This window comes from Bolinopsis microptera, chromosome 11, assembly GCF_026151205.1.
Source record: "Bolinopsis microptera isolate Bmic1 chromosome 11, MBARI_Bmic_1.0, whole genome shotgun sequence".
Lineage (NCBI taxonomy): Eukaryota > Metazoa > Ctenophora > Tentaculata > Lobata > Bolinopsidae > Bolinopsis > Bolinopsis microptera.
In genome coordinates, this window is record NC_087082.1 from 18,049,371 (window position 1) to 18,072,077 (window position 22,707).

Below are 22,707 nucleotides of genomic sequence, written 5' to 3' on the forward strand. Positions count from 1 at the left end.
AAACCAGAATTGATTGATTATTTCGGGATCAAAAGCTTTGAATGTTCACGTATTTGAATGACAGAAGAGAGAGAGGAAGGATTTTATGGAACGCGCAGAACGTTTTAAATTTTATAAAGTAATTTATGTCCAGTACTTTTATGCGCGCTGTTTTTATCCTAACACGAGGTATTGAAAGATGAAGGAGGAATGTTGTGACTTGTGAATTGTAATATTATGCAATATAATGATTATTAACCATTTCTATCCTTAGCCTAGGATTCAAGTCCAAGTTATAACAAGTGTATCAATTCTCTGAAGAACTCACGAATTATAGATAGAATATCAAATCATAACAATAACTAATATAAACTTAAAGTACTGAGTATATCAGGATTCCTATCGCAAAGTTATACTGGGGAACCTAGACTGGGAGTTGAGGAGGTAACTGTTAGGTTTGAAAAGCTGTCAGATGGCTGCCAAGTCTAAACGTGAATATTCAGTTTATATTTTTGAAACTTTTTCTGTACTATTTGTTTATTTCTCGAGTTCTCTGTTGAAAGCCTTTTTGTCTATTATATCAGGTTATTGGTCATAAGTCGATGAAAATTTCCCCCGAAAGGCTGACACAGACCTCATTTTAAAACGATCTCTTGATTAAAGGTTTAAAGTCCTCGATACTATTTGAACCTACACTTACTTACCACTCAATTCTCACTATTTTCTAACGTTAAATAAAATTATTATCAATAATTTGTAAGGATTCGTATCAGGGGTGAGATATTAGTGAAGCACCAGTAACTCTTAGATAAAGTAACTAATAGTAATATCTCACCTGAAGCACAGATTTTTCGAATCTAGCAATGTCAGAGCGGGGTTCAGGTTTAGGGGACGTTTCTCCGGTGAACATTGAACATGGCCAGTTTCAATTTCTTATGTCGATAGGGGAGGACGGTGGAGACTTGGAGCCTGTACACTGTACAGAGACTCCAATATCACCTCAGGGGAGAATTTTAACCCTATTAAGCTATTAGTATTATGTCATGGGGGTGATTCGGAATTGAATCAGCGTCCGAAAATACATCGATTCAAGTAGGTTTCAACTGTCTTTTAGAGTGATTTAGCACACTCGGTTTATTTTATTTACCAGAAAAATAACAACTTTTTGTTAATTAATATTAGAAGTTTAATCAAATAGTACAGTAAAACTTAAAATTGTAATTTACAAAACTTTCAGCTGAAAACGCACAAAACAAAAAATAAAACAGAAAACATGGTTTTAGCGCAGTTTACATGTTTTAATTTTACAAAATTGTAAGTTTATAACCAACCAAGACGCGCACCGAGTTGGACTTGTCGACGGTCTTTGAAAAAACATTTTACGATTATATCAGTGGTTAAATAAAAAAAAGTACAGTTCTGACTTCTGTCTGTTAAACCAATCTGAATCACAAATAAAAAATAATTTGCCATCATAACATTAACACATATAATAACACTAACAGGATTAATTCATTTTCAAAAAATTGTACCACTACCTCAACCTGACTACCAGTACCAGGGTGACGACTAATGTTAGATTGCAATTGTTTTGATTACCTCAGGCTTTTGTGTTCATGAGCTGCACAGGACCAATTGAATATAAGGATAATGGCAAGCTGAGCGCTTGTATCACGTTGCGACCCCCACTGCCCACGGTCGTTTCACTATCGTTCTGACGATACAGGGGGATCGGGAGCCGCGCACAACGTATGACAACTGAGCGCCGCTCAATATTGTTTTGAGAGTTTTATGATAAAATAAAAACTACCTCAAGAATAAAATTAGCTCCAACATTAAAACAAGAATAAAAATATGATCTATGATTTGAACCTTGCAGTTGCAAGTTGCAATCCCAGTTTATGTTTCACAGAGTCAATGCTCAAGGGTAAATTTGTTCAATGACTCTCAGACAAGGACTAAGATCAATCTTAGTGTGATATGAGCCAGTAGATGTGTTGCAGATCACTTCCTTCGCGTTTTCGTTCATTAAGACAAGGTCTTCGTTAATGCACGTGACAACATATTTGTAGTCGTCGGATTCAGCAATTTCAACCTGAAAATAATATCCTTGACTCACTGAGTGTGGATAGAAAATGGACTAATCTGTAAGTCAAAGTGTAATCAATTCGAGAAGAAGAACATATTTATAGTTCTTTTATTCAAATTTCTGATTGTTTCTGAATAGACTCAGTGAAGACAAATTCTAATGGAAATAAATAGCTGAATAACGTATTGACATTTCTACGTCATACTCATATTCTGAAATAGTATTAATTCAATTATAACGATCAATATTCACATTAAAAATTTGACGACGAAATTTATTTCAAACAAAATATATAACTGTAAAATAGTTATCAACCGTAAATAGTTTTTAACGAAATCGGAGCAAATATGAACATAAAACTGACAAAATTGGGCTCATCTGAAAATTAACGAATAGCGTGACGTTATACAGGAGATAAAAGATTAAAAGAGATAAAAGAATTAAACGAGAATATTACTATTTACACGTCACTCAACTAAAAACTGTGTTAGATTGTTCAACTCTATTTTATCGTTGAGTGTTGGTTTATTTTCAACTAAAAATCGGGCTTCTTTAATCTTTCTGTTGATGAGTGATGTTCCTCTATCTACGATTTGAAGTTTAAGCTTTGGGGGGCCTTTGTGCTGAGGGTGACTTTCCCTGTAGTGCTTTGCTAGTGGCTTGTCTTCGTAAGATTTTGCTGTTGGATTTGCCGCACTACGGTAATGCTCGTCGAACCTGCACTTGATCGGTCTGTATGTTTCCCCACCATAGTTCTCGGTACAATTGTCTACTTCGCAAGTGATGTGGTAGACGGTATTAGTTGTGGTGCATTCTCCATCGGTTAAAGCTGCGCATGTTCTGCAGTTTGATGTTGTACAGGATTTCTTGTCAAGGGGTCTGGAGTCTGTAAGGAGATCCTTCAGTTTCCGTCCAGGTTTCTCGACAATTTTGATGGGGAGTCCACTATGTCTGACAGCATCTCTGTATTTGCGACTAGTAGCTTCGTTGACATAGGGTAGTTTGAGAATCGCTCCGGCTTGGTCTTTGTTCTGTACGTTCTGATTAATTCTCTTTCTACGTTTTCTCTTATTCTTTATGGTTTCTAAGACTCTATCAGTGTAGCCGTTGTTGATGAGAAGTTTATCTATCATCTTTTCTGAGTACTTCTCGTTTTCTCTGTTGTTAGAGACTGCCTCTGCGGTGTTGTACATACTCTCAACAGTAGCATTCTTTGTACGTGTTGTATGATGAGAGTTGTAGTGGAGGGTGAGTGGCTTTTTCTGTGGTTTTCTGTAGAGTCTAGAATGTACTATTCCATCTGAGTCGATCTTTATTTCCGTGTTGAGGAAGGGAACAAAGTCGTTCTGATTGTCAGGGTAGTCTACAGTTAGTTTGATAAGTTTGTCAGGATCTTGTTGTTCGATGAGGTTGCACAGTTGCTGAGCTTTTCGTCTGTTGGTGGTGGCTCCGTTTAGATCGTCGTAAAACCTGCTGTAGGTGGGCAGTGTTATCCTCAGGTCTACGTAGACTGAAAGTTTTTCCAGTTTCCACATTTTGACAGTAGCTAGTATAGGTGCAGGGTTGGTTCCCATGAACAATCCAAGAAGCTGTAGGTAGACTTGATTGTTGTAGACAAAATATGACTTTCCTAGGGTTGTCTCTAGTAGTTCTTGTAAATCAGAGAGATGGAGACCGTATGTACTGATTGACTGTCTATTTTCTTTGGCAAGTTCCATGACATCTTCTAGTGCTGTTAGTACGTTGATATTGGTGTATAAAGCTTCGACGTCTGCTGTAAAGAAAGTAAGACTCTTCAGATCATTTGGTGTGATGTTTCTAATCCTTCGAAGAAAATCGTGAGTGTTTTTCAAATGAGAAGGTACTAGATTCATCAGAGGATATAGGATGTGACAGACGAACCAAAGGATTTTGTGGAAAGGGGAGTTGCAGCCTGAAACAATAGGTCTAGTTTTCATTGTGTCAGGGTTAAGAGTCTTGATCTCATCACTTGTGTACTTGTGTGTTTTAAGCATCACTCTTGCAGTAGCGAGGGTGGTGTGATGGCTCATTAACAGGTTAGTAACATCTTGAGGGAGATTACGACTCTTGGCAATGTTCTTGAATGTTGAGTTAACATCGTCTTCTAGAGTTTTAGTTAACTTGTTTATGTACTTTTGTTTGCCCAGTTTATCCTGTGGTATGTCGATCTTCTTGTAGACGTTTCCATTGTTGAGGTGAGTTGTAGTTGTCCTGATATGACCTTCTTTAGGCATTACTACAAACTCTGCTGTTTTGTCAGCGACGGAAATTTGAAGGTCTTCATTTTTCTTCAGGTTTCTGAGGGCAGTTCGTTGTTTTGGAGTGAGATTGGGTGTGACTTGAGCTGTCTTGGTGATGTTGATCAGATCTCGTCGAAGTGCACCCAATTTGTTCTCGACGGTAGTGTCTGCTAGAGGTGGAGCACGAGTGTAAGTTTGCTCGAATGGTGCAATGTTCTTCAAATGTTGTTTAAGCGTCTTAGTTGAGTTGGTGTTAGCGAATAACTCTTTCCAACGCTATGTCAACGAAGCTACTAGTCGCAAATACAGAGATGCTGTCAGACATAGTGGACTCCCCATCAAAATTGTCGAGAAACCTGGACGGAAACTGAAGGATCTCCTTACAGACTCCAGACCCCTTGACAAGAAATCCTGTACAACATCAAACTGCAGAACATGCGCAGCTTTAACCGATGGAGAATGCACCACAACTAATACCGTCTACCACATCACTTGCGAAGTAGACAATTGTACCGAGAACTATGGTGGGGAAACATACAGACCGATCAAGTGCAGGTTCGACGAGCATTACCGTAGTGCGGCAAATCCAACAGCAAAATCTTACGAAGATAAGCCACTAGCAAAGCACTACAGGGAAAGTCACCCTCAGCACAAAGGCCCCCCAAAGCTTAAACTTCAAATCGTAGATAGAGGAACATCACTCATCAACAGAAAGATTAAAGAAGCCCGATTTTTAGTTGAAAATAAACCGACACTCAACGATAAAACAGAGTTGAACAATCTAACACAGTTTTTAGTTGAGTGACGTGTAAATAGTAATATTCTCGTTTAATTCTTTTATCTCTTTTAATTTTTTATCTCCTGTATAACGTCACGCTATTCGTTAATTTTCAGATAAGCCCAATTTTGTCAGTTTTATGTTCATATTTGCTCCGATTTCGTTAAAAACTATTTACGGTTGATAACTATTTTACAGTTATATATTTTGTTTGAAATAAATTTCGTCGTCAAATTTTTAATGTGAATATTGATCGTTATAATTGAATTAATACTATTTCAGAATATGAGTATGACGTAGAAATGTCGATACGTTATTCAGCTATTTATTTCCATTAGAATTTGTCTTCACTGAGTCTATTCAGAAACAATCAGAAATTTGAATAAAAGAACTATCAAATCATGAGACTCAAAAACACTACACGAAAAATATGATCTATGATTTGAACCTTGCAGTTGCAAGTTGCAATCCCAGTTTATGTTTCACAGAGTCAATGCTCAAGGGTAAATTTGTTCAATGACTCTCAGACAAGGACTAAGATCAATCTTAGTGTGATATGAGCCAGTAGATGTGTTGCAGATCACTTCCTTCGCGTTTTCGTTCATTAAGACAAGGTCTTCGTTAATGCACGTGACAACATATTTGTAGTCGTCGGATTCAGCAATTTCAACCTGAAAATAATATCCTTGACTCACTGAGTGTGGATAGAAAATGGACTAATCTGTAAGTCAAAGTGTAATCAATTCGAGAAGATTAACATATTTATATTCAAGTTTTAAACTGAGCTTTGTACCTAATATTAGTATTACATCTGTATAAAACTGACCTTTTTCAAAAGTGTATTCGGAGGCGTACGAGGTGGTTTACAGCGTAGTTTGATCTTTAAGTTCGTCTCGTCAGTACTGAATTCGAATCCAGTCTCCAACTTGATCCTGATAGTGATATGATGGGCCTTTGAATAAATTCAAAATATAAGTTGCTTGGCAATGGCCTTGACGGCAAAAGAATTAATGAACAAATCATGTATAATCAAGACGAAATTTAAAATACGCCGTTGAATGGATCATTCAGGGAATTTCTAAGCTAGCGCAGTTCGAATGACTTAAACCTGAAACTGTAATGACCACCGTCACAAAAGTAAACGTCCTCTAAACGATGTGAGATTGTGTAGGGGCCCGATACTGCAGAGAAGTCTGGAAGGGATACTGGAATATTCTTATTCCCTTCTGAGAAAGATTTCATTATAGTTACAAAACACAATTAACTTTAATTCTGTAAGAAACATATGTACATGAACCGACTGTCTCTAAATTTGTTATGCGTTATTTTACTTTATTAATATTATCAATTTATTTATAGTGTTGCAGCCAGCCGCAGCTATACTAGGCCTTCTGACTTCTGTTAGTATTCTCGTAGAAGTTCAAACTGCGGAACCATACGTCCATACAAATTAAATTTCTTAAAAAATACCAATGAATGTGAATTGTAACCGAAAAAGTACAACAAAGTACAATAACAAACCTTTATAGTGAAGGAATACACTCGATGGCTTTATGTCTCCAAGGACTGACATTGTAAAGAATGCAGTCGACCTTTCAAAAACGGCCTTTACTTTTGAAATTGTTGCTTGAGCTGACTTAATGCATATCATGTCACATGTTTGCTGTTGACCCGAAAGGAAAATGACTGCTCTGTAGTCTGGAAAAATAAAAATAAAATTGACAAATTCAAATATAAAAACTCATTTTTTAATTTAATTTTGCATTCTGGGTTAAAACTTTATTAACTTATAAAGATATTTTATTTAATGTTCGATATAATCAAATAGGTCAAGTGCCTGTGAGCTGTGTAGATACAACGTACATAGTAAACAATAAAATTATACTAATTTAATTATACCTAACATCCTAAAATTAAATTATTGAAGAACCTATCGCATTTTTATACCTGCAACATCGCTAGAAGTCAATCTCTGAATGAAGAGTTTGGTAGACATCACACCTTTATCATCGATTGGAGAGATAAGTGTACGGTACTGCCACTGGTGATCCGATGGAAGACTTTCCCAATTTATTGACCCTCCATCTTGAAGTGATTATTAAAGTTTTTCAGTTTTGATCATTCAAAAAGTATTATCATTAAAAAATTACTAACATGTAACTACGAACATAATTACTAATGTTGACTTAGATAACGCTTATTTACTTCTTTTCTGCCATGTGATCCTGACGTCGGATAAGTCTCTGGCAGTGAAATAAGTTGTCAAAATGGCTGGTCGTCCCACTGTTGCCAAAACTGGTGTTATGACAACTGCTTCACCTAAACGACGAGAAAGTTTACAAATGATATCCCAGAAAAAAGACATATATAAATATCAGTATTACTCGAATTCCTTTATATTGTATCAATTATGATAGTATTCATAATATTATTAATCATGCAAATCAATATATTATTTATTTCGTTATTCGAATCTTTCTTTGATTATGGAACACAATATTGCAGGGAAATAATCGGAGACCGATCGTGAAAGTGTAGAAAATTAAATTATTGATGGAAATATCGAGTGGGAATCATTTTGAGGGCGTTGTGTCATTTTCCAAAGCATTAGGTAGAAAAGTTCAAAATAGTGTAGTGCTGTAGGAACACAGAAATACTTGCCGAGCAACGAAAATTTCACTGTAACTGTAAGAGATTCTTGGACTGAATTCTGAATCCGAACTGAGTAATCACAAGTACCATGTTGTGAAACTAAATCATCTTTTGAGCGGGAGCCTCCTTCTATCATAGAATCAGAACTGAAAATAATTGAATCAATGATTTAATCACCCCTCCTACCCTCCCCCCCCCCCCTTCCCTATAAGATAATTAGGGAGGAATAATGCATCATAACACATACTTCATCAGCCTTAAATCAACTTAGGTTAATTGTGTCCGTAAAAACGAAAGTAGGATGGAAGCTATTTTGTTTACTGATAAATAATTTTAATCTTAACTTTTACTTTCTAAAGATGTTCTCACCTGCGAATGTGATAAACTTCGGTGAAGATTAACCCATCGGCTGAGATTTTTGAATCTGTCGATTTACTAACAGAGTTGACCTGAGATATCGATAGTTAGAATTCAGTGTTATGTCTAGAACCTACGATCTTCACGAATGGTAGAACAAATGAAGCATGCCAGAAAATTTGTTTGAAATAATTAATTCTCACTCACAAGATCAAGAGAGCAATCCAAATTCCTTGACAGCGGTGCTGAAGGTGCATGAGTTATGAAAGTCACCAAAGCTCCTGTATCTGGAGTCAGAACTATTAAATCGAGGTCACTGTCTATCCTTATTTCGTTCAGATGACTCATTGGTGTATTAACGATTTGTCCTGGGTTCGAGAGTTTTTTTTAGTTAACAAAACTTTGAGGTTCTGCGTAGAGGTCATAAATCTTTAACTGACATGTTTCCACTTTAAAATGCTTTTATTTTTAATGAACTAATTTTAAAGGAAGCCTGTCTGAGAATTTCTTTCTTTACCTGAGCTGTACTGGGCCCGACAATAAAGATTTCCAACAGCTGCTGTGGAGTGAGCAACTATGATTTTCCACTGGACTTTTGTAGTGCCATAAACTTTCTCCATCATTTTGAAGATGATAACATCATGGTGCTTATTATAGGTAAAACCTTTATTGTTTACAAACTTGCCATCCAACTTCCACCTTCGTGTTTTGACATTTTTAGTAAACATCGTATTATGATTTACCAGGACATTTAATTTGGATAGAAGTGAAATATAGATATATCTATCATGAAATTCTGGTAACCAGCATGAAAACAAGCCACAATGTTTGGTCCATAATTTGTAAATGAGATTATTATGACTCACAAAATATTTTCCAATTAACTCTTCAGGCTGTCTAAGGCCTAAGCTCATAGCATAAACTTACCGCAAATTATTCAAAATAGAATTAGTCATGTTAAATGGTACGGAACAGGTGACTTCTGATTCAGTCCCTGAAATGCCCCACACAGAATTGGGATATTGAGTCCCACTGACATTCACTCCAATCAAAATCACTTGGTTGCTCTGTAGAATTCGCTCTGCGATATGTGAGTTGTCAGTGTTATTCACGGATATGTAAACAAATGAAAATCTCTATTTTCAGTGAAATAATGTTTATACCATATAATTGCTGCACTCTGCAAAAACAGAATAGTATATAATTGACAAAATTAAGCTTACTGCTCGTTGTTTCTGTGTAAAAGGATCTCCAGGCCCCAACTGTAGAGTTGCTTACAATGATGCTGATTACGGAGGTCTTTGGGGTGTTGATAATATCCCTATGAGTAAAACATTTGAACAATGTTTGTAGTTAAATTCAAATCAGTTTATTTGTTATTTGATAGATATGGGTTAAAAACTATTTCAGTACAGCAAAATCCGCAGTAAAAGAAAAATACCTGCAAGTTTTAGTCAAACACAGAGAGTCATTGTGCTTCCACCAAAAGTGTCCATCAGCAAACGAGAAGAAGAAATAAGAAGATTTCAGGTTGACTGTTGCTCCGTTGAAAGCTCTTATCTCTTGTTCTGGTGTCAGCGCTAAACCTGTTGGTGGATGCTATTACATATATTGAAACTCTTGAGATGATCACACAATGTGCACTACCTAGTCGGTTTTAAAATTTACGGTCACAATAAAAAATAAACGCGCTCACGAACGAAGAGTGCATAAATTTTATCATGCATATTCATAGCTCACAATTTAAACCGTTCAGAATCAGATAATTTTCAATGAAATATTCTTTATACTCTTACTTGTCAAATAAATCGTTTTTGAAATCGATAGTGAATACAACCGACTTATTTAAATCATTCTACGCCTCGACTGAGTCTAATAACAAAAAAAGGATGCAATGTCTCTTTGATTTGTAATCTTGTTTCGAAATTAGGATGAAATATTATAATCTGTTGATTTAGATTACCATCGGTTTCTATTTTAACTTCCGAGTAAAAGTTATACTCTTGACCATGGGCGAAGACTATGCAAGTGTAAGAAGCAACTTCGTTGGGAGGGTCTAATCGTAAAATTGTTGTTGTTGTACTATTTTGTAAGGTTTCTTTTCTTGTCTCTGCAAAAAAAGTTAAAATGTTATATACGATATAATATTGATATCAATATTTACATAAGGGGGCACCAATGACCAAGCTCAAAGTAGTATTTCATAGAGTTACACAAAAACTTGGAATTTAACCTTCAAATATAGTATTTTGGTGTGACCAAGCAACTATCAATGTGTCGGTAGGAAAGATCACAGTACACTTCAATACTGCTGGGTCTCCTGTTCTAACAAAATCATCGGTTGTACTGAAATAAGAAGTTGAATTAAATGGAAATTTAGGAAAATTGGAGTAGTTCAAAATTTAATACAACGATATGAATATGATTGGTTGAATGGAGATTTCGGTTTAAGAAGGTATTATTTAATTCTACGAATTCTTTTATTTGCGCAATATTAAATAAGATTTTTGAACTACATTATTAAACGTACCGAACTGTGAAGGTCTTCAGAAGCACCGAGGTATCATCATATTGATCTTTTTCTCCTACTGAAATCCTACATGTGAATAGTTGATCGCCTAACAAAGTCACGTCAGCTAAAAGGATCATAGTCGACTCCTTCATCCCATCCATTAGTGCTCCATCACTGATCAATTGAAGGAGTAAGTAATCCAACAACATCTACATTTTGCAACAAATTATAAAATAGCGATACATCATATATTTGTATTAGGATCTCAAATCTTCTATCATTTCAATTATCTGTATATTCCAGTAATATAAAAGATTACCTGACAGTCAAGTCAGAAATGTCTGAATCATGAGAGAAAAGTGTTCCTTTGTTGTCCACCCACTGAATATGTATCAGATTGGCAGCTGATCCTTTTATTGAACAAGTCAACGTTGATGCAGTACCTGCTAGCACGTCATAGCTTTTCACCCTTATCTCTGAAATTAATACATCCAAATATAAAACAATTTGCAGTTACTTAAAATACTACAATTTATGATTTATAATCCACGATGATTTTTTGCTGCAAGATTCCAATACGTCCTTAAATAAATAACTGTATTGCAAAATGAGTAATGACACTGTTTGGCATTTCAAGAACATACCATAAACGTTTAGATTGACGGTGGTATCCGAGTGGCTGAAATTAGGTAATGAACCGGAAGTGACTCTGCAAGAGTAGGCAGTATCTTCGTTGACAAGGGTCCCGTCTACAGCAAGAGTTGATGTCTGTCTCCCTCCAGAGTGGCTTCCTTGGACAGGGGTGAACTTTTCAGCTGGAACTGGTCCCGTACTAGTCCGCCAAGTTACTGTTGCTGTTTCAATAATTCCAGTGATAACACAGGATATCGATGTGCTAGAACCTTTCTTTGCTTCTTTGTTAACTGGTTCAACGTCTGAAGTAAGTTTTGGTAAATGTATATTTACAAATTTATAACTCTCGAATAATATAAATATGTTTTTGTTCTTATAATGACATCAATTGAAAGTTTGTTGTAAGACAAAAAATCGTATGGATACAAAAATTTGCCTTGCAAAATAACTTCACTTTCAGTTATGGAGGTTAAAGAACATACCATAAACGTTTAGATTGACAGTGGTATCAGAGAAATTGGAATCAGGTAAAGATCCGGAAGTGACTCTGCAAGTGTAGGCAGTATCTTCGTTGACAAGAGTTCCATCTACGGCAAGAGTTGATGTCTGTGTGCCTGCAAAGTTACTTCCTTGGGTAGGGACGAGCTTATCGCCTGGAACAGGTCCTGTACTTGTTCGCCAAGTCACTAGTGCTGTTTCTGTTATGCCAGTGATGATACAAGAAATCGTTGCGTAAGAGCCTTTCTTCACTTCTGTGTTAACTGATTCAACGTCTGAAATGAGTTTTGGTACATTTACAAATTCTACAATTTATAACCGACGGATCATGAAATCATTTTCTTGTACTGATGTGAATTGGAATATAGAGGAAGGATAGAAATTCGTTCATGAATCGAAAAATTGATTGTAAGATTTATACTGCATTAGCGTTTGAAGAACATACCATAAACGTTTAGATTGACAGTGGTATCAGAGAAGTTGGAATCAGGTAAAGATCCGAAAGTGACTCTGCAAGTGTAGGCAGTATCTTCGTTGACAAGAGTTCCTTCTACAGCAAGAGTTGATGTCTGTGTCCCTGCAGAGTTACTTCCTTGGACAGGGGTGAACTTTTCAGCTAAAACTGGTCCTGTACTAGTTCGCCAGGTCACTGCTGCTGTTTCTGTTATGCCAGTGATGATACAAGAAATCGTTGCGTAAGAGCCTTTCTTCACTTCTGTGTTAACTGATTCAACGTCTGAAATGAGTTTTGGTACATTTACTAATTCCACAAATAATAATAATAATAACATAATAATAACAAAGTATTTATATCCCGCTCATATTAGCAACTAGTAACCAAGAATGGTACTAGCTACTAATGTCAGAGCGGCTGTCCAAACAAAGATAAAACTTTAATAATTTAGAATTCTCCAACAAAAAATTCTCAATTTCCTTTAAACCGCTTATTAGTAACACTAACGTCTAAAAACTATATTATACGACAGACATGGTGGTACAATCAGACATCAGATGGAATAAACTATAAGAGAAAAATAATAATCTCGACACATAATGGTTACATTTATTTATTCAAAAGAATTTAATTAATTGAACTTCATTATACACTCTTCTTTATTTGGAGATCAAAACAACAAACACAAACTGAGGCCTGCATCCCCGTCAATACCACACAATCATTTAATGAGTTGCTCAAGGTAGTAGACCAGGCCGACGGATCCCCAGTCCGATTTCCCTGAGTATTGTCGCACCCAATTAAGGGAACTCGCACACTACATCACCCTGTACCCAACAGCTTGCAAGCAAGCTGCCGTTCACCCACCGGTTCACTGAGGTACAGGTAGATTGCCGAAGCATGTGCTACCAACTCTGCAATCATGTGGTACTGGCCAAAGATACAGGTTTATAAAAATAAAAAATAAAAACAAGCCAGGGCATGGCAAATGGCAGTCTAGTCTCTCCGGACTCCGTGTAAGTGTAACTATACACACAACTCATGACAGTTAAAAAATCCCATGGAATAATCTACAAACTAAGGCCAGGTTCTAGGAACTTTCTAAAAAAGAACACAAATATAAATACGACTAGGTATGTTTATGATTATTGAAAAAATGGGTTTTTAAAGCCCGTTTAAAAGTATCAATGTTGTTAGCTTTTCTTACCGTATACGGTAGCAAGTTCCAGAGTTTTGGGGCTGCGTTGCTAAACCTCTTATCACCTAGCCTGATTTTACTGGGTCTACTAACCTTAAACCTTAAGTCATCACCAGACAGTTGCCGTGTTTTAGAATATGCTGCCTGGGAGTCAATCTGAAGAAGTTCAGACAGATATGGTGGTGCTTGGCTGTACATAACCTTATACGCCAGAAGACAAATCTTGAAACTTATTCGTTCTTCAATGGGGAGAATGTGTGCTTTTTTGTAGTATTCAAGAAGATCTACATCACGGTCATCGATGTTATAGATGAATCGTATTCCAGCATTCAGTACAGATTTGAGCTTTTTCAGTGACTTTATCGGTAGGCAAACATACAGTGCATTACAGTAGTCAAGCTTCGATATAACCAGTTGCTTCACTAGCATAACTTTTAAACTTTCATCAAGATAACATCGTATTCTCTTCAGATTAGTTAATGCCCACATTGACTTCTGTTTAACATTGTTTAGCTGTCTTTCCATGGTAAGAGCTGGGTCTAGTTTGACTCCTAAACTCTTCCAATTGTCACCGACACATTCTGTTGGCATCACTTCCTACTCCCAAAATTAACAGAAATTTGATTCTGTCCAAATTCTCTAAGAACCAAAGGCTTCCCAATGACTAGTAGCTCTGTTTTTGACTCATTAAGTTTCATATAATTTTCAAGCATCCAGGCCCTTATTTCATCAAGGCAGGCATTGATCTTAATTTTCATTTCACTTAGTTCTCCAGGTATTAGGGGTTCAAAAGAAATGTAGAGCTGCGAGTCATCTGCATATTATAGCTGAATACGAATACCATATTTAGCAGCTATCTTCTGAAGTTGTTTAATGTACAGGATGAACAGAATCGGTCCAAGCAAAGATCCCTGAGGCACTCCAAAAAGAAGACACATTACATCAGATACCTCCTGACCAACTTTGACATTGAACGATCTTGCATGAAGATAATCCTCAAACCAGCTGTTAGCTTTACCTGTGATTCCAAAATCAGCTAAGAGTTTTCTGATAAGTATCTTATGATCTATTGTGTCGAAAGCTGCTGAAAGGTCTAGCAGGACCAGTGTCACAATTCTACCCTGCTCAATTTCCCCAAGAATGTCATCAGTCATTTTCACTAATAAAGTTTCACAGCTATGTTTTGGTCTATAACCAGACTGAACTGGACAATGAAGATTTTCTGCATCCAAGTATTCGTTGAGTTGACTGAGTACGTACTTTTCAAGGATTTTGGACATAACCGGGAGATTTGAAACTGGTCTATAGTTTTTTAGACAGTCAGGATCTGCTCCATCCTTTTTGAGGGTGGGTCTGACCACTGCTCTCTTAAGATCTGATGGAAACTTAGCAGTTTCAATGGAAAGGTTGACGATGTAGCAGAGAAATGGTGCTAGTTCTTTAATGCAGTGTTTCAGGAGAAACATGGGTATTGGATCTAAGTCACAGAACTTATTTGACATACTTTTCACCAGGGTTTCCATCTCGGACACTTCTACTGCTTTAAAAGTCTCTAACTTTGACTCCTTTTTATCACCTCTTGGGTTTTCCTGGGGTTCGGCCGGTACATCACGAAGGTTTTCAATTGAGGACCGGATGTTTTCCACTTTTCCAGAAAAGAAAGCTTTTAGATCATCTGCAACTTCCTTGGGATTTCCAGATGGCATACTTGTTTGAGAATTACCCAACAAGCGATTGACTTTCTTGTAAAGGGATTTAATATCACCTGATGAAGCTGTGATAGAGTTTCTATAACATCCCTTTCTTTTTTCAAACTCCATACCCTGAAGTTTATCCCGAAGTCCTACGTACGCTGATTTAAGTCCTTTTCCAGACCTCCAAGCTCTCTTTGCTCTTCTTCTCTTTCTTCTCACTTCTCTCAGCTCTTCATCAATCCAGGGAGTTTCATTAGCTTTCACTTTCCTGTCCACTCCTGGGCAATGGGTGTCCATAAGGCTCGAAAGAACCTCATTGTACTGTGTAACAGCTTCGTCTAGTGACCAGTCAAAGTTTCCTTGGCACAGAGATGAGTTCTTCAAACTTTCTCTAAAAATGTTTTTGTCAAGATCTTTAAAATTTCGGTAATTGACCTTTTTCCAAATCATCTTGGGTTTCTTACCGCAGTGATACTCCAAATCAAAATGAACCAGAAAGTTGTCGGATAGTTGTTCCTGATTTGGTCACAGAAACTGGGCCCATTCTGGACCTAAGGTTTTCTGTAGAGAGTATAAGGTCAATTGTACCACCTTGTTCATGCGTTGGTACAATAGGCATGATTTGATAAAGGTCAAATTCTACAATTTATAACCGACGGATCATCAAATCAATTCCTTGTATGCTGATGTAAATTGGAATATGGAGGAAGGATAGAAATTCGTTCATGAATCGAAAAATGGATTGCAAAATAACTGCATTAGCGTTTAAAAAACATACCATAAACGTTCAGATTGGCAGTGGTATCAGAGAAGTTGGAATCAGGTAAAGATCCGGAAGTGACTCTGCAAGTGTAGGCAGTATCTTCGTTGACAAGAGTTCCGTCTACGGCAAGAGTTGATGTCTGTGTCCCTGCAGAGTAACTTCCTTGGACAGGATTGAACTTTTCAGCTGGTACTGGTCCTGTACTAGTTCGCCAGGTCACTGCTGCTGTTTTTGTTATGCCAGTGATGATACAAGAAATTGTTGCGTAAGAGCCTTTCTTCACTTCTGTGTCAATTGATTCAACGTCTGAAATGAGTTTTGGTACATTTACGAATTCGCCAAATTCTACAATTTATAACCGACGGATCATCAAATCAATTCCTTGTAAACTGATGTAAATTGGAATATGGAGGAAGGATAGAAATTCGTTCATGAAGCGAAAAATGGATTGCAAAATAACTGCATTAGCGTTTAAAGAACATACCATAAACGTTCAGATTGACAGTGGTATCAGAGAAGTTGGAATCAGGTAAAGATCCGGAAGTGACTCTGCAAGTGTAGGCAGTATCTTCGTTGACGAGAGTTCCGTCTACAGCAAGAGTTGATGTCTGTGTCCCTGCAGAGTTACTTCCTTGGACAGGAGTGTACTTTTCAGCTGGAACTGGTCCTGTACTAGTTCGCCAGGTCACTGCTGCTGTTTCTGTTATGCCAGTGATGATACAAGAAATTGTTGCGTAAGAGCCTTTCTTCACTTCTGTGTTAACTGATTCAACGTCTGAAATGAGTTTTGGTACATTTACAAATTCTACAATTTATAACCGACGGATCATCAAATCAATTCCTTGTAAACTGATGTAAATTGGAATATGGAGGAAGGATAGAAATTCGTTCATGAATTGAAAAATGGATTGCAAAATTACTTCATTAGCGTTTAAAGAACATACCATAAACGTTCAGATTGACAGTGGTATCAGAGAAGTTGGAATCAGGTAAAGATCCGGAAGTGACTCTGCAAGTGTAAGCAGTATCTTCGTTGACGAGAGTTCCGTCTACAGCAAGAGTTGATGTCTGTGTCCCTGCAGAGTTACTTCCTTGGACAGGAGTGAACTTTTCAGCTGGAACTGGTCCTGTACTAGTTCGCCAGGTCACTGCTGCTGTTTCTGTTATGCCAGTGATGATACAAGAAATCGTTGCGTAAGAGCCTTTCTTCACTTCTGTGTTAACTGATTCAACGTCTGAAATGAGTTTTGGTACATTTACAAATTCTACAATTTATAACCGACAGATCATGAAATCATTTTCTTGTACTGATGTGAATTGGAATATGAAGGAAATAGGAATGATAGAAATTCGTTCATGAATCGAAAAATAGATTGTACGATTTATACTGCATTAGCGTTTGAAGAACATACCATAAAGGTTCAGATTGACAGTGGTATCAGAGAAGTTGGAATCAGGTAAAGATCCGGAAGTGACTCTGCAAGTGTAGGCAGTATCTTCGTTGACGAGAGCTCCGTCTACAGCAAGAGTTGATGTCTGTGTCCCTGCAGAGTTACTTCCTTGGACAGGAGTGAACTTTTCAGCTGGAACTGGTCCTGTACTAGTTCGCCAGGTCACTGCTGCTGTTTCTGTTATGCCAGTGATGATACAAGAAATTGTTGCGTAAGAGCCTTTCTTCACTTCTGTGTTAACTGATTCAACGTCTGAAATGAGTTTTGGTACATTTACAAATTCTACAATTTATAACCGACGGATCATCAAATCAATTCCTTGTAAACTGATGTAAATTGGAATATGGAGGAAGGATAGAAATTCGTTCATGAATTGAAAAATGGATTGCAAAATTACTTCATTAGCGTTTAAAGAACATACCATAAACGTTCAGATTGACAGTGGTATCAGAGAAGTTGGAATCAGGTAAAGATCCGGAAGTGACTCTGCAAGTGTAAGCAGTATCTTCGTTGACGAGAGTTCCGTCTACAGCAAGAGTTGATGTCTGTGTCCCTGCAGAGTTACTTCCTTGGACAGGAGTGAACTTTTCAGCTGGAACTGGTCCTGTACTAGTTCGCCAGGTCACTGCTGCTGTTTCTGTTATGCCAGTGATGATACAAGAAATCGTTGCGTAAGAGCCTTTCTTCACTTCTGTTATAACTGATTCAACGTCTGAAACGAGTTTTGGTACATTTACAAATTCTACAATTTATAACCGACAGATCATGAAATCATTTTCTTGTACTGATGTGAATTGGAATATGGAGGAAATAGGAATGATAGAAATTCGTTCATGAATCGAAAAATAGATTTTACGATTTATACTGCATTAGCGTTTGAAGAACATACCATAAACGTTCAGATTGACAGTGGTATCAGAGAAGTTGGAATCAGGTAAAGATCCGGAAGTGACTCTGCAAGTGTAAGCAGTATCTTCGTTGACGAGAGTTCCGTCTACAGCAAGAGTTGATGTCTGTGTCCCTGCAGAGTTACTTCCTTGGACAGGAGTGAACTTTTCAGCTGGAACTGGTCCTGTACTAGTTCGCCAGGTCACTGCTGCTGTTTCTGTTATGCCAGTGATGATACAAGAAATCGTTGCGTAAGAGCCTTTCTTCACTTCTGTGTTAACTGATTCAACGTCTGAAATGAGTTTTGGTACATTTACAAATTCTACAATTTATAACCGACAGATCATGAAATCATTTTCTTGTACTGATGTGAATTGGAATATGAAGGAAATAGGAATGATAGAAATTCGTTCATGAATCGAAAAATAGATTGTACGATTTATACTGCATTAGCGTTTGAAGAACATACCATAAAGGTTCAGATTGACAGTGGTATCAGAGAAGTTGGAATCAGGTAAAGATCCGGAAGTGACTCTGCAAGTGTAAGCAGTATCTTCGTTGACGAGAGTTCCGTCTACAGCAAGAGTTGATCTCTGTGTCCCTGCAGAGTTACTTCCTTGGACAGGAATGAACTTTTCAGCTGGAACTGGTCCTGTACTAGTTCGCCAGGTCACTGCTGCTGTTTCTGTTATGCCAGTGATGATACAAGAAATTGTTGCGTAAGAGCCTTTCTTCACTTCTGTGTTAACTGATTCAACGTCTGAAATGAGTTTTGGTACATTTACAAATTCTACAATTTATAACCGACGGATCATCAAATCAATTCCTTGTAAACTGATGTAAATTGGAATATGGAGGAAGGATAGAAATTCGTTCATGAATTGAAAAATGGATTGCAAAATTACTTCATTAGCGTTTAAAGAACATACCATAAACGTTCAGATTGACAGTGGTATCAGAGAAGTTGGAATCAGGTAAAGATCCGGAAGTGACTCTGCAAGTGTAAGCAGTATCTTCGTTGACGAGAGTTCCGTCTACAGCAAGAGTTGATCTCTGTGTCCCTGCAGAGTTACTTCCTTGGACAGGAGTGAACTTTTCAGCTGGAACTGGTCCTGTACTAGTTCGCCAGGTCACTGCTGCTGTTTCTGTTATGCCAGTGATGATACAAGAAATCGTTGCGTAAGAGCCTTTCTTCACTTCTGTTATAACTGATTCAACGTCTGAAACGAGTTTTGGTACATTTACAAATTCTACAATTTATAACCGACAGATCATGAAATCATTTTCTTGTACTGATGTGAATTGGAATATGGAGGAAATAGGAATGATAGAAATTCGTTCATGAATCGAAAAATAGATTTTACGATTTATACTGCATTAGCGTTTGAAGAACATACCATAAACGTTCAGATTGACAGTGGTATCAGAGAAGTTGGAATCAGGTAAAGATCCGGAAGTGACTCTGCAAGTGTAAGCAGTATCTTCGTTGACGAGAGTTCCGTCTACAGCAAGAGTTGATCTCTGTGTCCCTGCAGAGTTACTTCCTTGGACAGGAGTGAACTTTTCAGCTGGAACTGGTCCTGTACTAGTTCGCCAGGTCACTGCTGCTGTTTCTGTTATGCCAGTGATGATACAAGAAATCGTTGCGTAAGAGCCTTTCTTCACTTCTGTGTTAACTGATTCAACGTCTGAAATGAGTTTTGGTACATTTACAAATTCTACAATTTATAACCGACAGATCATGAAATCATTTTCTTGTACTGATGTGAATTGGAATATGAAGGAAATAGGAATGATAGAAATTCGTTCATGAATCGAAAAATAGATTGTACGATTTATACTGCATTAGCGTTTGAAGAACATACCATAAAGGTTCAGATTGACAGTGGTATCAGAGAAGTTGGAATCAGGTAAAGATCCGGAAGTGACTCTGCAAGTGTAGGCAGTATCTTCGTTGACGAGAGCTCCGTCTACAGCAAGACTTGATGTCTGTGTCCCTGCAGAGTTACTTCCTTGGACAGGAGTGAACTTTTCAGCTGGAACTGGTCCTGTACTAGTTCGCCAGGTCACTGCTGCTGTTTCTGTTATGCCAGTGATGATACAAGAAATTGTTGCGTAAGAGCCTTTCTTCACTTCTGTTATAACTGATTCAACGTCTGAAACGAGTTTTGGTACATTTACAAATTCTACAATTTATAACCGACGGATCATCAAATCAATTCCTTGTAAACTGATGTAAATTGGAATATGGAGGAAGGATAGAAATTCGTTCATGAATTGAAAAATTGATTGCAAAATTACTTCATTAGCGTTTAAAGAACATACCATAAACGTTCAGATTGACAGTGGTATCAGAGAAGTTGGAATCAGATAAAGATCCGGAAGTGACTCTGCAAGTGTAAGCAGTATCTTCGTTGACGAGAGTTCCGTCTACAGCAAGAGTTGATGTCTGTGTCCCTGCAGAGTTACTTCCTTGGACAGGAGTGAACTTTTCAGCTGGAACTGGTCCTGTACTAGTTCGCCAGGTCACTGCTGCTGTTTCTGTTATGCCAGTGATGATACAAGAAATCGTTGCGTAAGAGCCTTTCTTCACTTCTGTGTTAACTGATTCAACGTCTGAAATGAGTTTTGGTACATTTACAAATTCTACAATTTATAACCGACAGATCATGAAATCATTTTCTTGTACTGATGTGAATTGGAATATGGAGGAAATAGGAATGATAGAAATTCGTTCATGAATCGAAAAATAGATTTTACGATTTATACTGCATTAGCGTTTGAAGAACATACCATAAACGTTCAGATTGACAGTGGTATCAGAGAAGTTGGAATCAGGTAAAGATCCGGAAGTGACTCTGCAAGTGTAAGCAGTATCTTCGTTGACGAGAGTTCCGTCTACAGCAAGAGTTGATGTCTGTGTCCCTGCAGAGTTACTTCCTTGGACAGGAGTGAACTTTTCAGCTGGAACTGGTCCTGTACTAGTTCGCCAGGTCACTGCTGCTGTTTCTGTTATGCCAGTGATGATACAAGAAATCGTTGCGTAAGAGCCTTTCTTCACTTCTGTGTTAACTGATTCAACGTCTGAAATGAGTTTTGGTACATTTACAAATTCTACAATTTATAACCGACAGATCATGAAATCATTTTCTTGTACTGATGTGAATTGGAATATGAAGGAAATAGGAATGATAGAAATTCGTTCATGAATCGAAAAATAGATTGTACGATTTATACTGCATTAGCGTTTGAAGAACATACCATAAACGTTCAGATTGACAGTGGTATCAGAGAAGTTGGAATCAGGTAAAGATCCGGAAGTGACTCTGCAAGCGTAAGCAGTATCTTCGTTGACGAGAGTTCCGTCTACAGCAAGAGTTGATGTCTGTGTCCCACCAGAGTTACTTCCTTGGACAGGAGTGAACTTTTCAGCTGGAACTGGTCCTGTACTAGTTCGCCAGGTCACTGCTGCAGTTTCTGTTATGCCAGTGATGATACACGAAATCGTTGCGTAAGAGCCTTTCTTCACTTCTGTGTTAACTGATTCAACGTCTGAAGTGAGTTTTGGTACATTTACAAATTCGACAAATTCTACAATTTATAACCGACGGATCATCAAATCAATTCCTTTTAAACTGATGTAAATTGGAATATGGAGGAAGGATAGAAATTCGTTCATGTATTGAAAAATGGATTGCAAAATTACTGCATTAGCGTTTAAAGAACATACCATAAACGTTCAGATTGACAGTGGTATCAGAGAAGTTGGAATCAGGTAAAGATCCGGAAGTGACTCTGCAAGTGTAAGCAGTATCTTCGTTGACAAGAGTTCCGTCTACAGCAAGAGTTGATGTCTGTGTCCCTGCAGAGTTACTTCCTTGGACAGGAGTGAACTTTTCAGCTGGAACTGGTCCTGTACTAGTTCGCCAGGTCACTGTTGCTGTTTCTGTTATGTCAGTGATGATACACGAAATCTTTGCGTAAGAGCCTTTCTTCACTTCTGTGTTAACTGATTCAACGTCTGAAGTGAGTTTTGGTATATTTACTAATTGTACAATTTATAACCAATGGATCATCAAAACAATTCCATTAACTGATTTGGATTAGAATATGGAGATTGTGCAACGCCATCAACCGAAGGAAAAGTAATTTAAAACTTATACCGCTAAAATCGCATTTATAGCTTTACCACGGCTTAATATAACCATAATTAGTAAATGCTATGATAAAGACGGGTGTATTTCATGAGTCTTTTATATAGAAGATGGGGTAAAAGCATTCATTTATGAATCAATTTTTGCATCAATATCTTATGAACACAATATTTCAAAAAGCTTTTTTGTCAACTTTTTTAGAATGGTGGAAAATTATAAATAGAAATTAGTCTATGATATAAAATTGTACCTAGACTGATGAGTTCTATATCTCTTCCGATGATAACTATCTCACGTACCCAGAGATAGCTATAAGAAGCATAACCCCCTTTAATAACTACTGTGT

General features: G+C 37.3%; 2 protein-coding genes across 2 annotated transcripts in view; one reads left to right on the top strand and one right to left on the bottom strand.

Moving 5' to 3' along the window:
• LOC134823189 (polyunsaturated fatty acid 5-lipoxygenase-like) overlaps window positions 1–22,707 on the top strand; it is a 1,185,970-nt gene that overhangs the window by 495,950 nt on the left and 667,313 nt on the right. The window lies entirely within an intron of this gene.
• Window positions 2,536–4,323, bottom strand: LOC134823711 (uncharacterized). The gene has a single exon (XM_063835244.1). The coding sequence runs from the start codon at window positions 4,321–4,323 to the stop codon at window positions 2,536–2,538; it is 1,788 nt and encodes a 595-aa protein (XP_063691314.1).

Bases quoted from the DNA above. Each gene is read 5' to 3' on its own strand.
- LOC134823711 (XM_063835244.1), bottom strand. From the start codon at position 4,323: ATGCCTAAAGAAGGTCATATCAGGACAACTACAACTCACCTCAACAAT.